The 20,915-nt window shown below is 41.7% G+C and overlaps 1 protein-coding gene across 3 annotated transcripts; it reads right to left on the reverse strand.

Annotated features, from left to right (window-relative positions):
• Positions 1–163: 163 nt before the first annotated feature.
• On the reverse strand, positions 164–19,849 carry LOC110526239 (receptor-interacting serine/threonine-protein kinase 2). Of its 3 annotated transcripts, none has more exons than XM_021607036.2 (12): positions 19,510–19,849; positions 6,472–6,617; positions 5,723–5,876; positions 4,517–4,666; positions 4,124–4,266; positions 3,928–3,977; positions 3,652–3,780; positions 3,133–3,218; positions 2,845–2,913; positions 2,608–2,749; positions 2,278–2,454; positions 164–1,651 (listed from the first exon to the last, which is right to left on the reverse strand). In XM_021607036.2, the coding sequence occupies exons 2-12, from the start codon at positions 6,615–6,617 to the stop codon at positions 1,338–1,340; spliced, it is 1,560 nt and encodes a 519-aa protein (XP_021462711.2). In that variant the 5' UTR covers positions 19,510–19,849; the 3' UTR covers positions 164–1,337. The 3 variants fall into 3 exon arrangements, with proteins under 3 accessions (XP_021462711.2, XP_021462710.2, XP_021462712.2); XM_021607035.2 differs by lacking the exon at positions 19,510–19,849 and adding an exon at positions 7,268–7,571; XM_021607037.2 differs by lacking the exon at positions 19,510–19,849 and having other exon boundaries at positions 164–1,648; positions 6,472–7,234.
• Between the last annotated feature and the right edge of the window lie 1,066 nt (positions 19,850–20,915).

Below are 20,915 nucleotides of genomic sequence, written 5' to 3' on the forward strand. Positions count from 1 at the left end.
CAACAGTAATAGGCAACAATTCTACAAGTAGACCTACTTTACACCACTGGGTGGAAATTACAGCCTCTATTAAACATCTTCCTTTGTTTCTGAGTGCATGAACTCCAAAACCAACAAGAAAAGAGCTGCTTGAGTGTCAAGGAGGAGTCTTGATCTAATGTTGTTAGAGATTAATTTGCTTTATTATACAACTCCAAATATTCAGATCATTAGGCTATTCACATACAGACAGTGCTTTGAGGAAATTACTGTTTTCTGTTCTCTGCATGATGTTGAACAGACCAACAACAACAAAAATATGTACACTATGGCCAAAACTTCACTGGGCCTCTCATTTGACAAGACCCCTTTTTTACCCTTTTAGTACATAAACGTCTTTAGACTGTACTTACAATGTGTGACAATTGGTACTGTGTTAAGACCAGACATGCAATTAGACATGTACTGTTAAAAGGCTTGTTGCGCGAGATGGGCAACAAAATCAAAGGGTACCCTGAGGGGAATGTGACAATGACCTATAGGTTAAAGGATTGAACAGATATACAAACACAAACAATCTGCAAAAAATGAGACTTAAGTTCAGTTATTTTATCTGATAAACCAACAAATAATAATCTTGTTACAAGATACCAAGTCAGACACTGCTGAACAGGACAATCCAAACTATGTTGAACATATAGTTTTGTACAATATGTACTTTACAAACAGGCTGTCAAAAGACGAGCTAGATTGTGGCACCACATAATAACCCCACAGAGCAGAGAGAGGGCCAAAAGTCATGACACAACATAGAAAACGTAGCATCTAATATTGAACAAACTGTTTTCTGTGTGTTAGCTCAGTAGTTATCACTCATTATCGCTAGTGATGGGTCATAAACATGATCAAAGCAGATGAATCATCCACACAGCTATTCACTTTCATTGGTTTCTCTCCAACACTATTGTTTCTATCATTTGACTGTCACAGAAGCTTCCTCTAATCAAACATTTATTTAACATCAACTTCAGAGGTAGCATCACTCTGATTGAATACTCAAGAGTTAACAAAGGCATGGACAGGTGTGTCCCCAACATGGATCTCTATGGATATAGATGAGTCATTGCAGCTGTTCTGATGAAATTAGGAATCTCAGGTTCTCCAATGTATATTCACTCTGACTGACCGTGGTCTGTATTAGACTTGAGTGAGTATAGATTAGATTTGGTTAGGGTTCCTCAGCTCTTCACTCCAAGGCTCCAGTCTCAATTGACATTTGAGTCTCAATTGACATTTGATACATTTGGTTAGGGGCCTTTCACTACACAACCACCATTCTAATAACCATCCATCCACCTTCAGTGAGACATCTGTGAGGGGCCACGATTGGTGGCAATGGACATCATACCAAGGGTGGTAGCTACCAGGGAAGCTGCGTGTTCCCCTAAACAGGTACAGGTGTCCAGTAGGGAACGTGTGCGAGCGGTCAGTGTCAGAGAGGCAGAGATGACCTCATAGGCCTCCAGGGGAAGGGCCCGCCGTGAGATGAGCACATCCAGTAGGTTGTTGAGTCGTCCCTCCGTCATGCCTCGAATGATGCCCTCACGCCTCTCGCGCAGGATACGACAACAGCTCACCGCCATCGGAGTCGGAGACACACACCGTGCAGCTGCTGACAAGAAGGGAAGGTGAAGTTTCAGGGATGATACAAACACTAGGATATCACATCTCTCACACACACACGTATAAAACACAAATCATGTAGAGGGGACCTTGAGAAATATCAGTAGCTATCTGATATAAAAGACAGTAATACGTACAGGAGATTATTTCACTGAAGATTGAAATTTATAGCCCTACTAGACAAGTTACCCTCTTATTCAACACATTAATCACCATCATAAATGTCTAGTAGCCATGTATTGCTTTAAAATATATATATATTTGGACTCCAAGCATTTACTGGGACAACAGACAACTTATAGAGAGAAACAAAGATCCTCAAGGGAGGAAACGCATTGGATAAAGATAAGACTGTGAAAGGATGGCCATGCAGGAAACCAGCAATCCCCAAAACTGCTTACTGTGCACATACAAACACACAGAGGGAGGCACTGTTTGTAACGTCTACTCATTTTCATATTGCTTTACTTTGTCTTCACCTTTTTCAGCAACATTTAAGAAACATGCGGGAAAAAGATAAGTCTATTCTAGATAGCTACAGTCTGGGACTGTACTTAAGTTTGCAGACAAAACAGGGTAATAGGTGGGTGGTCTAAGCTTAAACACATTTCCTACCATGGGAGCTAGCAGTGGGCTGGTTGAGAGGGCTCTGTCTGAGGGCTTTGGAGGGGCTGGAGGAGAGTGGGGGTGGTGGGCTCTGTCTCTGGGCGACGCCTCCTGTCCCTCTGGGATGCTCAGGACCCAGGCCACTGCTGGGACTGGTGGAAGACACCACACAGCCAGTCACACAGTCTGAGGAGAGACACGTTGCTGTTAGACTGTCCACGATAAGGTATAAATGAATCATTACTTAACAAAGAAGATAAATAAGAGGATGGTTTCGCTGGCAACAAACTGAGCACATTCACAAACGGCTCTCATTATCGATCAGTTTTAAGTTCTTACCCTGACAGTGCCTCCTCTGGGATGCTTCCCCTGTATATATGGCTGTAGGGGGACTAGGGAGTGTTTCACTAGGGTAGGAAGTCTGTGGAAAGGGCAGTGTCTTGTTGCCCACACATTTAGTGTTTCCGGGACCAGTGCAGGCCTAGTATGAGATATGTAAATATTGTTTTCAATGTAATAGACATCACAAGCATTAAGTACAATCAGAATTACACAAAAAATGTGAACCAAGCTCACCTCTAGGTTGTTTATCTCAATGGGAATATCCTTCACAGGATGGGTTTTAGAGTCATGTAGCGCCCTCTCCTGGTAAAGGGACAGAAATCACATACACATGTTCGCTCATGATTAGTGACGGGTCTATTTACTGTTTTCAGTAGTAACTGTTGACAGATTAAAAGCACATGAAACATATCCTGATTCCCTCAGTCAAAAATAAAACCTGATAGCAGATCAGGGTTGTGGACATGGAGAAAATCGGACTTCGGAGTGTAATAGAACTTATTAAATGAGGATGATCTGTACCTTGCTTTCCCTCACACTGAGGGTAGCCCTTGTCATTGCATCAGGATCAAAGGTTGCTATGGCGCTCCTCAATTCCAGTGCACAGTCTGTGGACAGAGAGCAAGAGAAAGAAGAGGACATGAGAAAGATGTCCTGCCAAGTAAACATCACATTGACCATAAGGCACCAAAAGTTCTTCTTTTTTTTAACACCCACATGACAGTCATAAGCAATGAAATACATGGATAGGGACTAACATCAGAAAATAAACAGGTACACACAATTTAGATGAGAAGATTCAAAGAGTCTCATTGACTAAGTGGCAGAAGTAGGGTATGGGATTGTATCTCTCAGACTCGGCATATGGAACAGAGAGGAAGTGGGTGCTGCAAGTGGTTCTGCCTGTCACCTGTCCTTAACAGGCAGGTAAGTAACCAGTCAAGGACGGGGGTCTTGTAGGGAGAGATCAAAGTCCAGGCACAGCTGCTCTCGTCACCATTGTATATCTATACTCTGATTCACCCTCACAGACAGACTTACCCTCTGCTGTTGGACGGCTGTGTGGGTTAGTGCTCCAGCAGCTGGTCATCAGCCGGGAGAGTGTATGGCAGTGGGGTACATTCTTGGGTAGCAGCTCACCCTCCAGGCCTGAACCAACCCCATCCTCACCTGGGTATAGACAATGACATGATGTGTTACAAATTCTAAACGTAATACAATATTGAGACTGTATGATACACGGCCAGGTATAGCCTAGTCTCCGCTGATAGAAACAAGAGCTGTTCTTTGAACAGACGGAAATAAATAGAGACACACCTCCGCACGGTTGTCTTCTGTTCAAAGTCTCCCACAGCAGCACACCAAAGCTAAAGAGAGAAGATGTTAATTGGGTAGCTGCATGTTCATTAGTAAAGGCATCTGTAGAAGTGGTAAACCCCTCCTTCCCCACCTGGTAAAATGAATTGGTGAATATGACTGTTTGAAGTGGCAGGATCGTGAAAGGTGACCTCACCTGTACATGTCTGCCTCCACAGAGGGTGTGGTCCCCGTCAGGGCCTCAGGAGACAGGTACACCAAGTCCCTGAAGCAGGGCCCTTCTCCAGCAGAGAGAGAGGAGCCAACCCTCCACTCCCTGGGCAGGCCCCAGTCACTCAACTGGAAGTAGGAACATGAAGACCCACACACATGAACATAAACATCCACACACAAACCGACAAAAACACCTGCTCTAACACAAGACTCAAACACACACATGTACCTGTAACTGTTCACAATACACCATATCCCATGGATCATATACTATCAATCAAATGGAGTTCTTTCTCACATTAGTTTCACTACTCAGAGAGAAGGTTTTTGTTTCTGTCGTGCAGGACTGGGTCAGTTATCAGTCACTGTTCTCTACCTTGGCCCGGTACTGCTGGTCCAGGAGAACATTGGTGGGTTTCAGGGCCTGGTGGGGGAGTGGTATGCAGTGGAGGTGGCACAACCCCTCTGCCACATCTAATAGGATGCCAAGCCGGAAACTCATGGGTAGACCTGGATACAGCTGGGTCTGGCAGGGATAACAAGAGTTACAATCATTCAACAGATTCAGCATGAACTCGATTCACTTCAGTAAAATGGATCATAAATAAATGGGAACTGAGAATGACTTGTGGGGGGGGGGGGAAAGCACATGACAACACAAAGTTGAAATTGTGAACTGAAAATGCTAAAGAATTCAACATGGTCACGACACAACTTACTGTATGTAAACACAGTTTAACCACAGACAGTCTAAGTCACGTGCAGTGGAATGAAGTCACACGTCTACTGTCTGAAGTTATGTTCCAGCCAGGGCACTTTCTCCTGAACCAGGAAAAGCTCTTTGTGTAAATAAGGCAGTGATAGTGCTGATGACAGAGAGATCTATTTTTTGCAGCAGCCAGGGGCTTTCCAGACACAGTATGTGGGTGAAAGGACAGCACTGTTCTCCATGAAGACACAGGAATTGTAAATAAAGCAATCAAAAGAAGGGCATTATTTGATTCACTTTATATGTGTCTATCGAAGCTCTGACCAGCAATTTGTTGATATACACAACTTTAAGAACACCTGCTCTTTCTATGACATAGACTGATCAGGTGAATCCAGGTGAAAGCTATGATCCCTTATTGATGTCAATTGTTAAATCCACTTAAATCAGTGTAGATGAAGGGGAGGAGACAGGTGAAAGAAGGATTTTTAAGCCTTTAGACAATTGAGACATGGATTGTGTATGTGTGCCATTCAGAGGGTGAATGGCCAAGACAAAATATTTAAGTGCCTTTGAACGGGGTTTGGTAGTAGGTGCCAGGCGAACCGGTTTGTCAAGAACTGTGACGCTGTTGGGTTTTTCCTGCTCAACAGTTTCCAGTGTTTATCAAGAATGGTCCACCACCCAAAAGGGGGGGGGGGGCTCAATATTAGGAAGGTGTTCCTAATGTTTGGTATACTCGGTGTACACTGTAGGCCGCAACCAAGGGAAAAGTTGCAGAGCCAAGTTCGATTCATCAATTAGCCTACTGCCACACACTATACATGCACATTCATATTTTAGTTAGACTTAGTGCTCATATATTATACTGACCTGGTATAGTAGAGAGTGTAGAGAGCCCTCGGGCATCCAGTCATACAGCAGGCCCATCAGACACCAGGCCTTGTACACACCCAGAGGAACCAAAACTCTCTCTGAATGGACTTTTCTGACCACAGCCACATCTCCCATCCACTCACTCCACTCACTGTTTAGAATATACACACACATATGCAGTAAACACATAAAAACACACAAACCCTCAAAACACACACACACATCAGAGAGAGAGGCCGCTCTAGCCTGTCTTCTCTCGAGAGCCAGGTCTGCCTATGTGCCCACTGCCCACAAAATGAGGTGGAAACTGAAATGCAATTCCTAACCTGTTGCCAAATGTATGACCATATTAGAGAGACATATTTCCCTCAGATTACACAGGCCCACAAAGATTTTGAAAACAAATCACATTTTGATAAACTCCCATATCTATTACGTTTAATACCACAGTGTGCCATCACAGCAGCAATATTTGTAACCTGATGCCACAAGAAAATAGCAACCAGTGAAGCATAAGCACATGGCTAGTAATAACACTTTTAAAATAAATGTCTCTATTATTTAGAAACTTTTGTGAGTGTAATGTTTACTGTTCATTTCTGATTGTTTATTTCGCTTTTGTTTATTATCTATTCCACTTACTTTGGCAATGTAAACATGTTTCTCATCCCAATAAAGTCATTTGACTTGACTTGAGAGAGAGAGACTTTGTCATTGCATTTGAGTTTGAGATATGCCAATTTTACCTTCGACTTGCAGTGCGAGACGACAGTAGCTTGATTGACACCTGTAGCTCTGTTCTCCGGTAAGTACCCTGAAGACACCCGCCTGCGCTGGTTCGGCACAAGATCACATTTAGCACGTCCTCTTCACGAACAGTTTCCACCGCCATCTGATAGGAACAGAAACCAGTCGACTCAATAATAATACAACTTAGTTTTATTTTATCTTGCTTGTTGCTCTGCCATGGGACTAATGTATTTGTCTTTCACTGCACTGACAAATTTAATAGCGACCAGCCGCGTGTGCTATAATGAGTGTGTTTACATCTACACGATTGGCTGCTTTGTTCACGGAAATCCCCTGGCTAGCTACATAGGAAATATAAAATGAGGGATGAAGTCTTTTTCTTCTTTTTTTTTTTTTTTACTGTCGATGGTGTAACAACGGATAAAGGCGGCGGCATAACTTCAATTTGAGAGAGAGTAAGAGGGGGAATACATCACACCAGATAGATCTACAGCTAGGCTATAAATAGGCTTGAACAACTCCTGATTCAACTACCCACTGGGCAAAAACTGGGTGAATCAACGTTGCTTCTACGTGATTTCAACCCCCCAAAATCTACATGACAATGTTTAATCAACGTGGAAAACTAATTGGATTGACAAAAAGTCATCAATATAAGGGCATTTCGTCATTTTTCACCCAACGTTTAACCTAAATGCAATGACATAGTGAATATTTCTGTTGATTTCACTCTGAATTCATGTTAGTTGACAACTCAACTAAATGTAAATCAAAACTAGACGTTAAACTGACCTCTGTCCCTAGTGGGTACTGACTCCTGAACAACTCATTCCGTTGATAATGTGTGAAGTAAACTGGGAATTTCCCAACTCTGACCCCTAACAGCACTCTGCAGGAGGCATGAGGAAATCCTTTTCAGTCCTTTCACTTTTACATATGTCAGTCAAGAATTAAGTAGTTTTGGGAACAAAGTATCCTTAAGGCAATTATTCCATGGTAACCGAATTACGCTGAGATGTCACTTTAAAATGTACACCAAACAAAACCCATTGATTTCAAAGTTTATGTTACGAATACAGGTATCCTGTGTTCTTTTCTCTCCTTCTCCCCTTACAGGTGAAAATCCTCTCCCCAATCAGTCACCAATCAATCATCAATCAGGAGACACACCTCCTCCTGTTTCCTACCCAATCACAGTTCCTTTCCCTTGGTTTAAAAAATGCCATATGTCTGTAGATCACACTGGGTCACCATCTACTATGATGTCTCTCTATCGTGCTTTATGTATTGAGCTATCTTTTGTTTGAGAACCTCCATATCACTTTGTCCTCACCTGTGAGTATTGTTTTTGGTTATGGTGTTTGTTTGCTGGTGGGAAAAGGGGGAACCAAGACAAGTCGCCCATGGGCATACACTACCCGTAGGTAAACTTTGTTAACACTAGTTAGAACTGGGCTGTTAGCTGTTGTTGAAATAGGCTAGATTAGGGGTGTTTTGGATGCTTGTTTCTTTCCTTGGGTCCAGCTCAGCCCCTTTTCCTGCTCCCCCCCCCCCCCCCCCCCCCCCCAATTACTGTGTGTTTTCTAATAAAGCATGTGTTTGACGGTAATTTAGTTGTCTGTGGTTATTTCGTTCTCACTTTGACTTTTTCACTATTATAATTTGCATGAGTTACCATCTCCCCTAGACTGTTGGGCAAAAAGGGATTCGTAACAGTTTAACAAACCATAACTCTAAAGATACAAATTTGCTGAAAGGAATTGGAGAAAAAAAAAAATATATATATATATATATATACCAGTTTCGGGGGACAAAAATGTTGACAGCATCGCCATACCGGTTGCAAAATAAATGTGAAGAGATTTGATGTACCGATTACATGGTTTATGTATGCAAAAATGTATGTACAGTACTGGTCAAAAGTTTGGACACCTACTCATTCAAGTTTTTATTTTTTTATTTGTAGAATACATTGTAGAATAATAGTGAAGACATAACTATGAAATAACACCTATGAAATCGTGTAGTAACCAAAAAAGTGTTAAATCAAAATATATTTGAGATTCTTCAAAGTAGCCACCCTTTGCCTTGACAGCTTTGCACAATCTTGCCATTCTCTCAACCAGCTTCATGAGGTGACCTGGAATGCATTTGAAATAACTTCTTGGGGGCAGTATTGAGTAGCTTGGATGAATAAGGTGCCCAGAGTAAACTGCCTGCTACTCTGTCCCAGATGCTAATATATGCATATTATTAGTATTGGATAGAAAACATTCTGAAGTTTCTAAAACTGTTTGAATGATGTCTGAGTATAACAGAACTCATATGGCAGGTGAGAACTTGAGAAAAAAATCCAACCAGGAAGTGGGAAATCTAAGGCTTGTATTTTTTTTAAACTCGGCCCCTATTGTAGATACAGTGGGATATTGGTTATGTTGCACTTTGTTTGAGGATTCCACTGTGAAGTGGGACCGAATGAGAGCGGAATGAGCCAGGTGTCTGGCAGATTGCCACAGGCTCTGAGGCGCGGTCACAAGAGTTAGCTCTCGTTCCATTGCTTTTCTACAGACATAGGAATTCTCCGGTTGGAACATTATTGAAGATTTATGATAACATCCTAAAGATTGATTCTATACTTAGTTTGACACGTTTCTACGGGCTGTAGCGGAACTTTTTGAACTTTTTGTCCGTTCGGCTGGACCTGAACGCGCTTTTGTATTTGTTTACCAAACTCCCTAACAAAATAAGCTATTTGGACATAAATGGACATTTATCAAACAAAACAACCATTTATTGTGGAACTGCGATTCCTGGGAGTGCATTCTGATGAAGATCAAAGGTAAGTGAATATTTATAATGCTATTTCTGACCCAATGTCGACCACGCAATATGGCGGATATCTTTTTGGCTGCTTTGTCTGAACGCTGTACTCAGATTATTGCATGGTTTGCTTTTTCCGTAAAGTTTTAAATCTCACACAGCCGTTGCATTAAGGAGAAGTGTATCTCTAATTTCATGTATAACAGTTGTATTTTCAGCAATATTTATGAGTATACCTGTAAATAGATATGGCTCTCTGCACAATCACCGCATGTTTTAGAACTACTGAACGTAACGCGCCAATGTAAAGAGATTTTTTTTTATATAAATATGCACTTTATCGAACAAAACACACGTGTAACATGAAGTCCTATGAGTGTCATCTGAAAGGTTAGTGATTAATTTGTACCTCTATTTGTGCTTTTTGTGACTCCTCTCTTTGGCTGGAAAAATGGCTGTTTTTCTGTGAGTTGGTGGTGACCTAACATAATTGTTTGTGGTGCTTTCGCTGTAAAGCATTTTTGAAATCAGTCTGTGGCTGGATTAACGAGAATGTTATCTTTAAAATGGTGTAAAATACTTGTATGCTTGAGGAATTTTAATTGTGAGATTTCTGTTTTGAATTTGGCGCCCTGCACTTTCACTGGCTGTTGGCGAGGTGGGACTCTACATATCCCAGAGAGGTTTTAACAGCTGTGCCTTGTTAAAAGTTCATTTGTGGATTTTCTTTCCTTAATGCATTTGAGCCAATCAGTTGTGTTGTGACAAGGTAGGGGTGGTATACAGAAGATAGCCCTATTTGGTAAAAGACCAAGTCCATATTATGGCAATAACAGCTAAAATAAGCAAAGAGAAATGATATGCCATCAATACTTTAAGACATGAAGGTCAGTCAATCCGGAACGTTTCAAGAACTTTGAAAGTTTCTTCAAGTGCAGTCACAAAAACCATCAAGCGCTATGATGAAACTGGTTCTCATGAGGACCGCCACAGGAAAGGGAAGACCCAGAGTTACATCTGCTGCAGAGGATAAGTTCATTAGATTTACCAGCCTCAGGAATTGGCAATTAACTGCACCTCACAGAGTTCAAGTAAATGTGAATCAGGCTTTTATGGTCAAATTGCTGCATAGAAACAGAACCGTCCAGAGTAGTGATGCTAGTCGAATAAAACTAATTCTGTTACCAAACTTTGCATCTGGACAGTTTTTCCAGTAAATGTTTCTTGTTTGTTTTACTGAGTAACTTGTTCAAAGTAGTCAGTGCATAGTTGTATGGTTTGTTATTAACATTTCAAATAAATGTTTTTTGTTTGGCATACATTTAAGTGACAAAATGGAGTCTCAGTGTAATTCTGTTCCCATGGAATTGTTTTATTTCACCTTTATTTAACCAGGTAGACCAGTTGAGAACAAGTTCTCATTTACAACTGCGACCTGGCCAAGATAAAGCAAAGCAGTGTGACAAAAACAACAAACATACAGTCAATAACAATAGAAAAAATATATGTACTGTACAGTGTGTGCAAATGTAAGATTAGGGAGTCAATAAATAGGCCATTTAGGCGAAATAAATACAATTTAGCATTAACACTGGAGTGATAGATGTGCAAGTAGAGATACTGGGGTGCAACAACAACAAAGAACAATATGTGGATGAGGTAGTTGGGTGTGCTATTTACAGATGGGCTGTGTACAGTGATCAGTAAGCTGCTCTGACAGCTGATGCTTAAAGGTAGTGAGGAAGTTATAAGACTCCAGCTTCAGTGATTTTTGCAATTTGTTCCAGTCATTGGCAGCAGAGAACTGGAAGGAAAGGCATGCAAAGTAGGTGTTGGCTTTGGGGATGACCAGTGAAATATACCTGTTGGAACACGTGCTACGGGTGGGTGTTGCTATGGTGAGATAAGGCGGTGCTTTACCTAGCAAAGACTTATAGATGACCTGGAGCCAGTGGGTTTGGCGACGAATGCGTAGCGAGGGCCAGCCAACAAGAGCATACAGGTCGCAGTGGTGGGTAGTATGTGGAGCTTTGGTGACAAAACGGATGGCACTGTGATAGACTACATCCAATTTGCTGAGTAGAGTGTTGGAGGCTATTTTGTAAATGACATCGCCGAAGTCGAGGATCAGTAGGATAGTCAGTTTTACGAGGGTATGTTTGGCAGCATGAGAGGAGGCTTTGTTGCGAAATAGGAAGCCGATTCTAGATTTAATTTTGTATTGGAGATGCTTAATGTGAGTCTGGAAGGAGAGTTTACAGTCTAGCCAGACACCTAGGTATTTGTAGTTGTCCACATATTCTAAGTCAGAACCGTCCAGAGTAGTGATGCTAGTCGGGCGGGCAGCTATCGGTTGAAGAGCATGCATTTAGTTTTACTAGCATTTAAAAGCAGTTGGAGGCCACGGAAGGAGTGTTGTATGGCATTGAAGCTTGTTTGGAGGTTTGTTAATAAAGTGTCTAAAGAAGGGTCAGATGTATACAGAATGAAGTCTTCTGTGTAGAGGTTGATCAGAGAATCACCAGCAGCAAGAGTGCATTGATATATACAGAGAAGAGTCAGCCCAAAAATGTAACCCTGTGGCACCCCCATAGAGACTGGCAGAGGTCCGGACAACAGGCCCTCCGATTTGACAGACTGAACTCTATCTGAGAAGTAGTTAGTGAACCAGGCGAGGCAGTCACTTGAGAAACCAAAGCTATCGAGTCTGTCGATAAGAATGCGGTGATTGACAGAGTCGAAAGCCTTGGCCAGGTCGTTGAAGACGGCTGCACAGTACTGTCTTTTATCGATGGCGGTTATGATATCGTTTAGGACCTTGAGCGTGACTGAGATGCACCCATGGCCAGCTCGAAAACCAGATTGCATAGTGGAGAAGGTACGGCGGGTTTCGAAATGGTCGGTGATCTGTTTAACTTGGCTTTCGAAGAGTTTAAGGCAGGGCAGGATGCATATAGGTCTATAGCAGTTTGGGTCTAGAGTGTCTCCCCTTTTGAAGAGGGGGATGACCGCGGCAGCTTTCCAATCTTCGGGAATCTCAGACGATAAGAAAGAGGTTGAACAGGCTAGTAATAGGGGTTGCAACAATTTCAGCGGATCATTTTAGAAAGAGAGGATACAGATTGTCTAGCCCAGATGATTTGTAGGGATCCAGATTTTACAGCTCTTTCATAACATCAGCTGGGAGGAGGTGCCCTTATTCTCCATGGACTTCAGTGTTCCAAAACTTTTTGGAATTAGTGCTACAGGATGCAAATTTCTATTTGAAAAAGCTAGCCCTAGGTTTCCTAACTGACCGTGTATATTGGTTCCTGACTTCCCTGAAAAGTTGCATATCACGGGGGCTATTCGATGCTAATGCAGTACGCCACAGGATGTTTTTGTGCTGGTCAAGGGCAGTCAAGTCTGGGGTGAGCCAAGGGCCAAATCTGTTTTTAGTTCTACATTTTTTGAATGGGGCATGCTTATTTAAGATGGTGAGGAAAGCACTTAAAAAATAAATGTGCCTAGAGTAATCATTGACTGCATTGGCATTCATGTGCTCAATACCAACATTTAATAAAAGTTGACATAATGTAAACCTAACACAGGCCTACTTTCCCCCTCCTTCCAAGCAGGAGGGCTGCAACCAACTGCCTTATATACCATCTGTGTCAGGAAGCCTGTGCTAGTGGAATATACCATCTATCCTTATATAAACAGGGGGCTTCGAGGTAAGTAGTCCAATAGTCTACCCACTTTTCTCTTATACACTGTTCAGACAGAATTGATGCAAAACATTTTTTGGGGCCAATGTTTATATGAGCACCTTTCAAACAGCTCCATTTTTACCACATTCTTGCCAGCATAAGCCTTTTATGCATCCTGTTCGCATGCCGGCACCTATTGGTTATCAATGGGAGTATATACTGATGTGGGTGGGAGTCTATTTGAATAAATCCATTGAATATACACCATCACAAAGCAATCCATTATGAATTATTTTAGGCAGGTTCTAAGAAACATAAGACTAAGAAAAATAGAATAGCATATTTTGAGTTTAATGATGTTACTGGTCTGTGCAGCTTATTGGCTGCATGGCTGTGCCATGCAAATTAAAATCAATAGTTCATTATTTTGTTCATTAAACAGACAAGACACATGCCCCTGCACTGATCAGTCAACACACATATTTTAAAGTAAGAAAATAATGGAATATAACAATCAACTTAAGTGTCACGGGAACAGAACCGCTGTCATAACAAAAAAAGTGTGATTTTTGTTTGTTTGTAGGTCCCTGTAACTTAGAATCTGCTCCTTCCAATCATGTTAAGAAATCTGACCTGAATGAATTGCACACAGGCTCATCTGAAAAGGAGAGGTTGTGTGTAGCTGAAGAAGCTCATTCATATTAACCCATCATTCGTTGGCTAATTGCCTAATAGGCTACTGCAGTAAATCAGAATCAAATCGGTCTTTATCACACCATCACCCGCTTTATTTCCTTTCAAACGCCCCACCAGTTATTTTGGCTGAAGACAGATTTGTAGTTTAAGTGAGACTGTATTTAAATGGAGAGATAAAATGCCTTAAACATCTTCTGTTAAGCTTTGTGATTAACAGGGAAACGTTTGATGTCAGACAACTATAGAATGATCATGATTTAATGTGTGCCGAAAAGCTCCTGCCAGCCAGAATTGACCAGTAGTGTGTGCCACAGAAAGTATTTGACTCTAGCCACAAAATTAAGGAAATTAGAAAATAACTGGTATTGTATTTGTAACATTGGGTTTACTTGATAGCTACCTACACAAATAGCTAGCTAGAACAAAGTGTTAATAAGATAAATTCATTTAAAAAGGATTAAAAGCAATACAAGTTTGAAAGACATAAAGCGGGCGATGGTGTGATAACATTGACTGGTGATGATCAATTTACTGCAGTAGCCTATTAGGCCCAATAATTAGCCAACGCATGATAGGATAATATGAATGAGCTTCTTCAGCTACACATGGCATGCATGGTGAATCGTCAGGCTATGTTATCTACTGGGATTGGTCAACAATGTAGAGCAGAAGCCAAAGGGCTGTGTTGGAGAGGATCAAAACAGCAAGGTATCATGGGTAAATTGTGACCGACTTACAAAAGAATAATGAGTTGTTATTTATGATGCAAGGTAATTTGTTAATCCGTCAATCGGCAGTCACTTTGATGCTCTCGGACGCGGTCATTGTCCTTGAAATGAATATCACCACTGCCTAGGCTTCATTGAAAATGGAAGGGCCACCATGTCCGCCGAGCGCTTTATGTCAGCGCCTTAGAGAGCCAGCTTGAAGTTCTAACCTCTTGCTCGTTCAGCATTCCTATGGTGAAAATGAATGGGGGAAAGAATAGGGTTTTGGGATAAATGTCAAAAATAGGGTATAAGGTTGACACAAGCTAAGGAGATGGTATACATTTTGTTCTACGAGATAATATCAATAAGTTAACCTGACCGTTATGAATTTTGAAGCCTTTGCTTTTCGGAATCACATATGCTACATATTCACAAAATGCGACTAGCTGATGAAGATTCTCATAGAACAAAACGTATAAGATCTCCACAACTTGTTGACCTCATACCTTATTTTCGGCGTTTATCGTAAAATCCTATAAAAACATCATTCATTTCCACATAGGCTTTGTTCAACGAACCATGGCAGAGTTAGTGCCTACAAAAAAGACGCCATTGCTATTTCTCTCTGGATTCACTCACTTCTCAAACCTGCGCTCCTTACACTGTAAATTGCAGCGTGCCGCTTAGGCTGCCTAGAGTGGCTCACTTGTGGCAGTATATGGCAGCACGTTCGACTGTGCGTCAATAATTCAGTATAGCAACTGGCTATGATAGCTGAGGTTCTTAGCTAGGTTCTGAACTAATGTGTATACCAAACATTTTACGGTCCATACACAGATTGGCTACATAGCTAGCTACACAACCATAGGCATATAGGTATTTTTTTATCCTCCACTGCACAATAAGCAAGACAATAGTTAGCTAGCTATGTTACTTCAGCTGCATTGCATGGCAAATATCAGCAAGGCAAGCTTACAAAATTGTACATTACATTCACAGTAAAAATTTTAGCTAGCTAGATTTTTTTTTTTACATCCACTGTTTCACAAGAAGACAGCCTGGTTAGCTGGTTGTTTCAGGAGTCCCTAAAACATTAAACAACCAGAATTACAATTTCATACATGTCACAACACCCATAAAGCTAGCCAGCTAGCTGGCTAATGTTAGCTAGTCAGCTAGCTTGCTAAATAGCGATTTTTGTTAATTATCTTTATGACAAAAAAAACATGGCACTGTAGCTAGTTAGCTAATAATACATCGTTTTCTAAATGTATTTACTTACTTTAATATGTTCTCCCAGCCATGTGGATGATTGTAAACAAGGCAGCAAAGTTTGTCACCTGAGTGTTTTAGAGCATATTACCTGTGAATAAATTCATGAAATGGAGAATAGACTATTTACCCATTTAATAACCAGACCTTCATACAAATTTGCTATGCTGAATTCTTAACGTACGACCGAACGTGCTGTCATATGCTGCCAGCACGCCCACAAGCGAGCCACTCTCGGCGGCCTAATCGGACCGCAGCAAAAAAAATAACACCACCCTACTCCACTATTTAAATCTATTTAGTGTTATGTTTATTCCTTATATAATGACAAACTGGGGCGTAGGTTTAACTACTTTTAATGAACATATACTTCAGCTAGAAAACTCCATGTTTAGCCATGCATGTTTAGCCATGCATTCCTTAACCATCCGCATAGCCTGCTGGGTAACGTAGTCTAAATGTTATTAACACATAACAACACATCTTCTTTCCTGTAAAATAAAACTACTTTTCTATATAACTATACATGTCACATCACATTTGTTTACTCAACCTGCATAACATGCAATTTTCAATAAAACATTTCTTTCCCCCAATTCTTTTCAACTAAATATAGTCTGTCCAACAATACTCTATTGTGGCTCTATTTCTTTTCACAATAAGAAAACATTCGGTCCAGGTGCCCCTTTTATTTATTTTTTTAGCAATTCTCCATAAGCATTTCAGGGGCTCTGACAGCGTTCATTGTCAGTCAGGGTGTTCTGACTGAATTGTCCATTTCTAAAGGCATTTGACGCTTCAGCAGTATCCTCCTGATGATCCTCAGTCCCTTGAGTGAATGGCTGCAGCCTTAGATCCACTCTGTTTCGTCTCAGTTGTGATCCATGCTCCGTTTGGATCTCATAGGATCGAGGTGCAACTTCGCTCTGTACACACCCTTGCTGCATCCAGGTTCCTGTAGTGATGTCTCGGAGTCGTACATGATCTCCAGGTTTCAGTTCAGGTAAGTGTCTTGCACTTTTGTTGTGTCTCTGTTTTTGTTTCTTTCCATCGTGTGCCTTTTTCATCAGACCTTTGACAATTTTGTAGTAGGGTCTGTGGGTACTGGATGAGGTATTTGCGGCTCTGCTTGCTGCTTTGGCCTGTAGGTCAAACACAGTTCACATGAAGTAGTGGCCTGGCTGATTTCCTGGTTCATTCTTGGCCAGTACATTACTTCTCATGCTCGTCGTTTGCATTTTTCCTCACCCAAGTGGCCCTCGTGTATTTTCTGTAGCATTTCTTTGCGTAGTGTCATGGGAATGACAATCTTGTTGCCTTTGAACACTATGTCATCCACAACGGTGAGCTCTGCTCTGCACATCCAGTAATCCTGTATTCTCCTTGGACAGTTTTTCTGTGCAGGTCATCCTATCAGTGTTATTTCTTTCAACTCTGTCATTGTTCGGTCAGCTGCAGTCTCTCTTTTGATCTGCTCCACTCTCTCAGAAGACACAGGAAGTGATGCTACGATCATGTCGAGGTAGGCCTGAATCGCAGCGTTTTTCTGTGTGTCAAAGCTCTCCTTGTCGACTGCTCGAGAAAGAGTGGAACATGAACTTTCCCGGGGTATTGATCATCTTCACATCATACTTTTGCAGTCTGATCAACATTCTCTGGATTCTCATTGGACAATCATTCAGTGGCTTAGACATGATTGACACCAATGGTTTGTGGTCGGTTTCTACTTCGAAGTCTCGTCCGTAGACGTATTGGTGAAACCGTTCGCAAGCGTATGTGCTTGCCAGTAGTTCTTTCTCTATTCGTGCATACTTTTTCTCTGCGCCTTTCAAGGCTCTGGACACATAATCAACAGGTTGCCATGTGTCGTCATGCTGTTGCAAAAGAACTGCTCCCAGGCCAAACTGTGACGCGTCTGCAGAAATCCTTGCTTTTCTCTGGATCATAGAACCTGAGCACTGGCTCTTCTGTGATTGTCTTCTTTAGGTTTTTGAAGCAGTTTTCCTGTTCATGGGACCATTCCCATTCCTTTTTCTGTTCCCGAAGACATCTGAGTGGACCGGACTGTGCTGACAGTTGAGGTATGAACTTTGTAAGGTAGGTGATCATGCCCATGAAGCGTCTCACGTCGTCCTTGTTCTTCGGACGTTCCATGTTGTTGATGGCTGATGTTTTCCTCTGGTCTGGTTTGACTCCGTCCTCAAAGTACATCTCCCACGAAGGTAAGTGTTTTCACACCAAACTCGCATTTGTCCTTGTTTAGGTTGACTTTCCGTGTCAGGTCCAGCACTTGTCTCACTCTCGCATCATTTTCTTCTTTTGTGGACCCCCAGACGATGATGTCATCCATCATAGTCTCCACTCCTGGAATGTGCTCGAAGATCATGTGGATTGTCTTGTGGTAGACCTCTGGCGCTGAGAGAATCCCATATGGTAGAAGAAATCTGTACCTGCCCTCAGGTGTGTTGAATGTGCATAGCCTTGAGCTTGCATCATCTAGCTTCACTTGCCAGAATCCTGATGAGGCATCAAGCTGAACCCCTTTGCTCCAGCAAACTGCAACATTATCTCTTCTCTGGTTGGCAACTTGAAATGCTCTCTCTTGATTGCTTCGTTGAGATCTCTCGGGTCTAGACATATCCTGAGATCGCCGTTCTTTTTCACCACAATAACCAGTGAGCTTACCCAGTCTGTAGGATCATCCATTTTTGTGATGACGTCCATCTTTTCCGTGCGTCCGAGTTCCTCTTTGAGCTTTTTCCTCAGTGCAAAGGGAACTTTTCTGCATGCATGCACAACTGGAGTCATTTTGTCATCAGTACATATTTTGTGTTCTCCTGGTAAACCTCCAAGACAGACCCTCAAACACATCCTCATACTCAGCCAGTAGTGATTCTTGGTCATTTTCAGTCTGTCACTACATACTCTTTTCAACGAATGGAGCTTTTCACATGCATTGATTCCTAGAATAGGCTGTACACTCTTTTCCACAATCAGCAGCTGTGCTCTGAACTGTTTTCCTTTGTGCTGTAAAGTTACTATGCAGCTACCTTTGACTGGTATGTTCTCCCCAGTATAACCAGTAACCTTAATTTTCACAGGGTGTATTTTGCTCTTCACCGTCAGTGTTTTGTAGTCATCCGGCGACAACAGGTTTACCTGTGCTCCAGTATCAAGCTTGAATGGTATTGTAGTTTCATTCACCTTCAATGGCACAATCCATTCAGCATTTACTGCATTGCATATTTCCACAGAATCAACAAAGAATTCTTCCATCTCCTCGACTGTGTGAACCTTTTTCTTAGTAGCCTCAGCTTTGCAGCATTTTGAGATTTTTTAATATTTTTTTTTACTACAGTTGTTACATGATTTGCCATATGGAGGGCATTTTTTTGGCTTGTGGATGAATCCACATTTTCCACATGTAGTGTTTTGATTTCTCTATTTTGCTTGTTTTTGTTTTGTAAGGTGTGTGTGTGTGTGTGTGTGTGTGTGTGTGTGTGTGTGTGTGTATTGCTCCTCTCTTTTTATTACATACACTGACGTCCCTTCCCTGCACAGCTCTTTAGCTGTGGTTTCAGCTGCTCGACACACATTCACTGCTTTATCCAAAGTTAAATCTTGCTATTGTAAATGTCCAATGCATCCTCTCCAATAACATGCAGAAAAATGGAAGCTTTCAATTTGTCATCATCTCCCCCTGCACCACTAGGTGCCTGCTAGGTAGATATTGAATCTCTGCTTGAAACGTTTCCAATTGTCAGCTAAATTGCCTGTTAACTGCATAGGAGTAGAAGGACTAAGCCTATCCATGACGGAGAACAAGAACAGTGTCAATTTCTCTTACTTCAGTATGTTGCTCATCAACTTGCTCGTCAACAGATTCCAATGCAGCCTCCCTCTCGCTGCTGTCACTCTCGCTGCTGCGGCTCGTTGTCCTCGCTCTTGCAAGCTAGCATCTTCGACTACTCACCTCACTTGACTTGTGGTAGAATGTTCCATTTTCGTCGCGGAAATTTGCAGAGTTACTCCTTTCTTTTCTCTTTGTCATAGCGACTACCAATCTGACACCATGTTATGTTTGTTCCTTATATAATGACAAACTGGAGCGTAGGTTTAACTACTTTTAATGAACATATACTTCAGCTAGAAAACTTCATGTTTAGCCATGCCAGGCATTCCTTAACCATCCGCATAGCCTGCTGGGTAACGTAGTCTAAATGTTTTTAACTCATAACAACACATTTAGTCCGACCTCATGCCAACAACCTGAAAGGATGGGACACCACCACTTAACCCACCCTGTAACTCTTCTGATGTCAAGTCTCACACACCCAAATACCTCTCTGCATCTGCCAACACAATCTAAATTTTGTACAACTTACATTCTATTCCTGCAGTACAGTTGATAACCATTGCTATAAATGCAAAAAATCCAATCTTACTGAAACATATATCACTTGTTGGCCTATCCCTCTGTACTAGATCTGTACCAGTACTCACACCACTCCTCTCAGGATCACTCCCCCTTGACCCATCTTCCTCTGCTTTCTTCACTGGTTCAGCATATGACAACTTCTGCACTACCCTGGAAACCTCCACTTGACTCTCTTACACGGGATATTTCTGATTCCCAGCCCCATGGGCACCCCTACAATTAACACATATCACTACTTTCCCCAATGCTACACATTCCTTTGTTTGTCTCATGCCCTTCTGCACACGTCTCACACCTAGGAACCTCCCTCCTGCCACATGCCCATAAGCTTGACACCTGTAACAAAGTAATGTGTTCGGAACAAAAGCTCATACAGAATAAATTATATTCTAACATCACTTTGTTGGGGAAAGACTCAACATCAAAACTCAAAAGAACAAACAATGACTCTTCTGTTTCACCACTCACACCACGCTGTCTGCGATGTACCACACGACGAGCATCACAAACACTGGGTATCTTCCCCTCTAGTTGGTCAACTTTTACATTTACTGCTACCCCAGTAATCATTACTTTCAATGGTGCCCTTTTCTTGAGAGCAAAACAATTCACATTTCTTGCCCCCATTCGTTTTAGCCATTCTCCTGAGCTGGGTTCGAATACTCATACTAACCCTACTATTTGTGACGTAAATTGAGTATGTAGTATATATTCATTAAAAACTTCTACGGAATCTGTGTCCCTAAACCGGGACAGTTGTTGCTAACGTGCACTAATGTGACTAGAATGACTTTGTATACAACAGCCAACTTTCC

The sequence above is a fragment of the Oncorhynchus mykiss genome, chromosome 6 (assembly GCF_013265735.2).
Source record: "Oncorhynchus mykiss isolate Arlee chromosome 6, USDA_OmykA_1.1, whole genome shotgun sequence".
Classification (NCBI taxonomy): Eukaryota; Metazoa; Chordata; class Actinopteri; order Salmoniformes; family Salmonidae; genus Oncorhynchus; species Oncorhynchus mykiss.